Raw genomic sequence first — 7,178 nt, 5'->3', positions numbered from 1 at the left:
ACAAAATAAGTCCGGAGTTCAAATAAGTTTCAAAAACATTGAAGTGGCTGTGTAACAGATGAGTTCTCGTCCGAAACCCTGATACTCCGAAAGAGTTTGTCCAGTTTGTACACGAAGTGCGTCCAGTTTTTGCCGTGACCCTCTCTACTCTTTCGCGCATGCTATGCGTGTGATATGATGATACCATGCCAAGTTTCAACATTTTCAGGATTCATTTTGTATTGATTTTCAATTTCACGGTCATTTAGCTCTCTAAACAATTAGGTAAATGACCGAAAAACAACAAATGATGTCAGAACATGTTGGAAATTGATGACGTCGCTTTGAATGCTGCATACTGAACACAAAAGAAGTCCGGAGTTCAAATAAGTTATTAAAAATAAAAAAGGTGCAATGTTGGTTAATTTGCTTCAAGCCATTCGGAATAGTGTAGACTGCACTACACATAGCTCAGTGAAATCTATGCTATTCCGCAAGGCCTGAAGCTAATCAGCATGCGGGTGAGCATTGCAACTCTTCGTCATTGTCTGTGCACTCACGGCTTATAAACTGCTCATACTGCCTCTCTCTTGGCGAGGTGGGACTAAAAATCAGCTTACAAAGAAACTCTAGTACAGGTTCATGGCATGAACCGGTACTAAAGGTCTTCGTGGGGGCCCCAGCCTGACCATAGCCTGACACAGCCTCATTAGTACCGGCTCATGGCATGAACCGGTACTAAAGGTTGCCCACGAACCGGTACTAATGATGCTTGCCCGCCTAGCCGTTGGAACCGGCACTAATGGTCACATTAGTGTTGGCTCAAATTCAAACCGGCACTAATGTGCTTCACATTTGACCCTTTTTCTACTAATGAAGGGTCAGGGCATTAGTAACGACCCTTCAGTCCCGGTTCTGGAACCGGGACACTAGGCCCTTATGGACCGGGACAATAGGCCCGTTTTCTACTAGTGTCGGCGGCGTGGCGTAGTGGAGACTCGGCGCCTGATGTGCGGAGATGGACTCGCGCAGGAGGGTGACGCTACCTGGCGTCGTGGTGGCGTCGGCGGCGGCTAGACCTGGCAAGGTTGATGCAGCAGTACAGCTCTGAAGATGGATTGGTGGCAGGTGGCTGCGGCGGCCTCATACCCGGCAGGCGTCCTGGTTGAGAAGCACGCCGGACTAGTGGGTGCCCATACCCGGCAGGCGTCCTGGTTGGGACCTCAAGTCTTAGATGTTAGGTTTGGCTGCGAGGTCTGTTTGGTATTAGGCCCAGACTTTCAGCGCCCCTACATCAACTGGATAGGGATAGCGGCAGATGTTGCTTAGTTGGTGGCTTTAGGCTTATTGTTGTATGACTCTGTAAGGTCTTGTGTCAATAATTAATAAAGTGATCATATGCATCGTCCAGATGCAGAGGTCGGGGGTCGTCCTCCTTTTTAAAAAAAATCCTTACTTAGTACTCCTTCCATTCCATAATGTAAGACGCTTTTTTACATTATACTAGTGTGAAAAAACATCCTACATTATGGGACGGAGGGAATATGTGAGAAAATTAACGAACGTCACAGAAATCATGAGGCTGAAAAATCACCTGCATCTGATGGTCACTCTAAGGCGAATCTTTTTCCACAGTGGAGAGCAAAGGCCCCCATGTTCTTATTCTAAGAAGGCAACACGGACGTGGAGGAAATGATCCCGAGCACACAGGCACACGGAATCTGTTCCCGTCGAAAACAGCGGCGTGATTCGTTTTCCCCGACACACGTGATGGGGTATGGGCCCATGTGATTGCGTGGAATTTAAAATGAAAAGGAGAAAAGCTTCTGAACTGCAGACCAGAACTGTCTGATTACTCGAGGCCGTCGGAAGTGGACTTCAGAGCCGTCGCTCGACTCGTCGGCGAATTTCTGATCCGTGTGTCAAACAAAATAACGCCGTGATTGCGCTGAAGTAAATGCACCGGACTGGGTAGGTGGTGGGTAGTTGTCTCCTACCTCATCTGCTGGCTGGTCTGGTCTGGTCTCATACTATCGAGAGCGAATCCGCGGCCGTACTTCGAAAATTTAGGTTTCCGGTGTCCCGGCTACGGCGGCGATGGAGTTCTTGATGCAGCCGGTGAGCAGGTGCCTATTTGCCTAATCTGGCCCCTTCCGTATTCTATTAGCAGTAGGCGCTAGTTTCATTTGCTTTCCGATGTCATGCAAGATCTGACTTTCCTTGCCGTGCGTCTGTTCGAGCAGCAAAACTCTGATTGAGGAAGTCAATGACAGCGAGATACCGATGGAGCCTCTTCACTATCCTGTGTTGCCTACTCCGGCCGCGGGGTTGCCGGCGGCGAGCGCCTCAAGTGCAGATGCAATCATGTGCTCCGCCACCGTTGTAGCAACCGGCGAAGAGGCAGATCGGCCACAGGCATCTGAACACTCCATAGAGCAGATTGATCCACATGCACCAGGATGGACACGAAGGTAATCTTGCCTGCCATGTCCCCCAGGGACAAGCTAAATTGGTAGTTCAGTGGAGCTTGTGATAGTTGTTCGACTAGTGGCATGGGTACTGTCAGTTAACAAAGTGAAAGAATGTAATTCAGGGGAGGGGATGAAAACAGAGCAGGGGCATGCTGTGATATAGATTGACATGCCATGAATGAAACGCATGGGTAACTCATGCCTGATTTAGGATCTGACAATTTTCGTTTGTATGGTGATGCACCAACATGTATTCAGTCAGAGCAAAATTATTTTACTAAATGGCTAATGATTGGTGTAGTTGTAGCTGAAGAAATTATCTTGATGGAAATGCAGGGTAAGGATTGGAGCTGCAGCACCAGGGCGTGTCCCCAACCCGGATAGGATGACAGCGTTTGAAAATTTGGTTCGCGTGTTTGCGGAGGCACCTGGTGAAAATGTCATTGTGCGAAAAATAGGCATAAGGTTTTTATAACTTGTATTCGTGGGAGAAAGGTTTCGGAATTAGATATGGAAAGAACAGACTAAATGTGAACCGGACGAAGTGCATGCAGGAGATAGTATGCGGCTGTGCGGTAAGATTTCACATACAGAAGAGTTAGTATTTACAGTTTTAACTTGTTGATTCAATTTCGAGGAGGTAAATTGCTGATTGTATTTTCCTGGATGTAATCCTATTTCAGGGGAAACCGATTGTCGAGAATACCCGATCCTGTCGATGTGAATGTCCTGCCCTGGTGAGGCTGCTACGGTCAAAGGATAATGGGTGGTATATAGCAGAGCACCGGGGTGAGCACAACCATTATTTGTCTCTGACATATGGGCAAACCTTACACTGGCCATCACACAAACATATCGACGTATACAGCAGAGATTTAGTGAAGCAGCTGAGGGAGAATAATGTGAACCTGTCGAAAGTGTACAGCATCATAGGGAGCTTCTTTGGTAAGATGGAGAATGTACCATTCACAAAAAGAGCTTTGCGGAACTTGTGTGGGAAGATTGGTCGTGACCAGGCAGAAGATGACGTTTGGAAGACAATGGATGTGTTTCAAGAACTAGGTGCTAAGGATCAGCAATTCACATACAGAGTTCAGGCAGACAAAGAAGGAAGAATTAGTACACTGATGTGGGCAAATGGAAACAGCAGACTACAATACAATTTTTTCGGTGACGTGGTGACTTTTGATACAACTTACAGGACAAACCTGTACGACATGCCATTTGGGCTATTTGTCGGAGTTAACAACCATTTCCAGAGCATCATACTAGCCGGCGTGCTGGTATGGGATGAGAAGGTCGAAACATTTGAATGGGTCTTTTCAGAATTTTTGTCAGGATGATGGGTGGCAGTGCTCCGCAAACTATTCTAACAGGTACAAAGTAGATTACAACTAGAAGTGTGGTAGCATTGATCATAATTTCTAAGACATTCAGCATGCCTCTATTTTTGCAGACCAGAACCGTGCAATGGAGGTTGCCATACAGAATGTGCTGCCTAGCACAGCCCACCGATGGTGCAAGTGGCACATTCTGAAGAAAGCAAAGGAGTCGCTGGGTAGATTGTACTCGAAGAAGAGTGATTTCCAAGCGGAATTTCACAAGGTTGTTAATCACATGTTAACAATTGATGAGTTCGAGGAAGCATGGAAGTTCCTAATCGATAAATATAACCTGAGCTCACATGAGTACATGACAAACCTATACGACGTCCGGCACAAGTGGGCAAAGCCTTATTTCAAAGGTGTGTTCTGCGCTAAAATGACTAGTACTCAGCGGAGTGAGAGCGCGAACCATATGTTGAAGAACTATATACCCCCAGGCTGCCCAATGCACCTATTTGTGAGGAAATACATGGCCTTGCAGTTCGACCGGGAAGCAGAGGAAAATTATGAGGAAAAACGGACCAGAATTGTGAGCCGACTCTCATTCATGAATTCAAAATGATAGTTTGATTTGCTGGTTACCCCTGGTAATGTGTCGGACACATATTTGTATTTGCAGGGGAGGCCGCTATTTAGAGCAAACATGGCGACTGAAAGGCATGCTGGCAAGATATACACAAGAGCAATGTTCGAGCAATTTGGGCATATAATATATGAATGTGGTGCTTACCAGGTGGAAGAGGTTGAGAAAGGGAAAACTTATGTTGCCATACATACTGATGCAGCACGGAGAGAGAAGTGGTGCAGGATTTCATACAAGGTGACCGTTGTGGACGCTGGGGAGGAATTTGACTGCGAATGTGGCCAGTTCAGTCACACGGGGCTGCTGTGCAGCCATGTCCTCAAGGTTGTGACCTCGACGGCATATGAACAAGCTTTACATATGATAAAATTAGTGGCTGAATAATGACATGAATTTTCTCATATAGGTCATGGACTTCATACGTATAACAGAAATCCCAAAGAAGCACATAGTGAAGAGGTGGACAAGAGACGCCCGTGACATCCTGCCTCCACATCTAAGCCAATACCAGAAGGACAATGCTAACAAGAACAACCCATTCAGTTACAGACATTTCACCATGTATATGCAAGCGATGGAGCTTGTACGAATGGGGGATACAAGTGTCCAGGCATATGAACGCCTGCTTGCACTGTTCAAACATTGTGTGGAAGAGATGAAGGCATTTGCAGATATCAGAGATGGCCTGGGGCTGGAGGACCGGATGGCTGAAAATGTAGTTGTTGTTAACCAAGATAATGTAGGAGGCGACGAGTTGGGGCTTGATCAAAGGACGACTGCAGCGATTGTCAATGATGATAACAACTCAGGAAATGAATCGGGGAATATGATGGCAGGGTTGTTGCCTCCTGCCAAAAGGAAAGAAATGGGCAGACCTACAACTAGTCGAGAAAAGGCACCATACGAAGGTCTCAGCAAGAGAACTAGATTTTGTACAATATGTCGACGAGAAGGGCATAAGCGAACAACCTGTCCTGATCGCGGCGATGTCCCTAAACATCCACGTAAGCCGGGAAGATGCAAAAATTGTGGCGTTGAAGGACACCATAGGAACAACTGCCACAAAGCAGCCAAGCTTAGAATGAAGATGTGATCTTACGAGTCATTTCTGTAGTTGTGGGTTCATGTTTTCCTGAATTTTTTCTGGGTGATGCACCCCGTAGAATGCTTATGAACTGTGTAACGATACTTGTCTGAAGAATAACTGGGCTGTGTTAAAGAGTCTAATTATATTTGGTGCTTCAGTTTGGACAGAAGCGTTTTCTACTTCCAAAAAGCAGCCGAGCTCAGAGTGGAGATGCGTTCTTACGGGTCATTTCTGTAGTTGTGGCTTCATGTTTTCCTGAACTTTTCCCCAGTGATGTCCCGCTAGAATGGATATGAACTGTGAAACGATACCTGTCTGAAGGATAAGTGCATGTGACTGTGCATGGCTGTTTTAAAGAGTATGAACTTTTCTAATTACATTTGGTGCAGCTGTTTGGACATCACCGTTTCCTGTAAGAAATCATGCCCATGCAATACTACTCGATCATTGACTAGAATATTTGAGATCACATTGGAATAAAGTATTTTCAATGGCTGAATTGTACATGAGCTGTGTGGTTCATGTATAGTTTGGTGAAACAGTAAATGGAGCAGCAGCAGCGGTGCGTTATGAGTGTACCAACCAGACTGCTGGGCGGCATTTCGGTTCAAATTTTGAAGCAGATGGGCGGGGTGGCGTGTGCCCAGCTGCCCTTAAAGGCAAGGTGCGTAGTGCAAGGCTCCAGAGGCAGCGACTGCCTGGAGGACAGAGTACTCCGCATGGCTCAAACTGGTTTCTTCAACTCTGCGTTGACGAGCTCTGCAGTTAGCTCTCATGGCGGTTTGCTTGCTGAACAGGTAAATGGGAATTAATTTCTCATATGTTGTAGGAACCATCTCTTGATCACAGTGTCACACACCACTTGTACATTTCAGGCAGAAGCAGATTCAGAGTCTTCGGTGAATCAAGGAGCTGAATCACAGCTCGTCGGTCCTGAGACTTCAGATGTGTCTTCGCTTTTACAATATGTAAGCAACCTTAAATCTTTGATTCATTGCATCCTGTGTGAATCCATGCGTACCGATTACTTCTATCGTGGATTATTTGAAGGTAGGAGTTGTTGGGGTAGAGGCGCATGCAGGCGAGGTGGCGATCATGCAACCTGATGTGGCAGCTGTAGAGGAAGGTTATGGCAACCACGATCCAGAAGATGGTGGCAAAAGTGCTGAAGAGCACGGAGAAGGCGCAGCGCACTCTTCGGAATCGCTGATGGATGATGATGCAGAGGAAGAAAGCACCATGTCGGTTGCTAAGCGCCGTAGAATTATGTAGGGATGTCCATTCTGGCCAATGTAGTAAAGGCAAAGACATCTTTGCCGATGACTAGTGGTAATCGCAAATTAGTTGTGTTTATCAAGTTGTATCAGTTCGGTGAGCGTGTGAGGAGAACTGTATGGTACGACTTAGGATTAATAAATAAAGATGGACGGACATGTCGGCTTGAGTGAAAGTGGGTCCATTTATGAATAAATAAATTAGCTACTGAAGGCGTGCATGGCTTTAATTAAGACCAACACTTGACTTGGAGAGGGAACCCGGTCCGGATAGCTCATGCAGAAGTGCGTACGTGACCATGCATGGACAGATTAGGTAATGTGATCACATAGGATGTTGGTTGGGTCTGCAAATAGTATATTGTGTGGCACCTTATTCATGCGTGCGCATGCATGTAC

The 7,178-nt window shown here is 46.3% G+C and overlaps 1 protein-coding gene across 1 annotated transcript; it reads left to right on the top strand.

Moving 5' to 3' along the window:
- The first annotated feature begins 3,490 nt into the window (after positions 1 to 3,490).
- Positions 3,491 to 6,777, top strand: LOC119333902 (protein FAR1-RELATED SEQUENCE 5-like). Its single transcript, XM_037606624.1, has 8 exons — positions 3,491 to 3,733; positions 3,888 to 4,364; positions 4,455 to 4,742; positions 4,825 to 5,422; positions 5,895 to 5,917; positions 6,035 to 6,169; positions 6,381 to 6,473; positions 6,556 to 6,777. The coding sequence occupies exons 1-8, from the start codon at positions 3,491 to 3,493 to the stop codon at positions 6,775 to 6,777; spliced, it is 2,079 nt and encodes a 692-aa protein (XP_037462521.1).
- The last annotated feature ends 401 nt before the right edge of the window (positions 6,778 to 7,178 follow it).

The sequence above is a fragment of the Triticum dicoccoides genome, chromosome 7A (genome assembly GCF_002162155.2).
Source record: "Triticum dicoccoides isolate Atlit2015 ecotype Zavitan chromosome 7A, WEW_v2.0, whole genome shotgun sequence".
Lineage (NCBI taxonomy): Eukaryota > Viridiplantae > Streptophyta > Magnoliopsida > Poales > Poaceae > Triticum > Triticum dicoccoides.
Note: the sequence above shows the minus strand (reverse complement) of the source record. Positions and strands in the feature narration are given on the sequence as shown.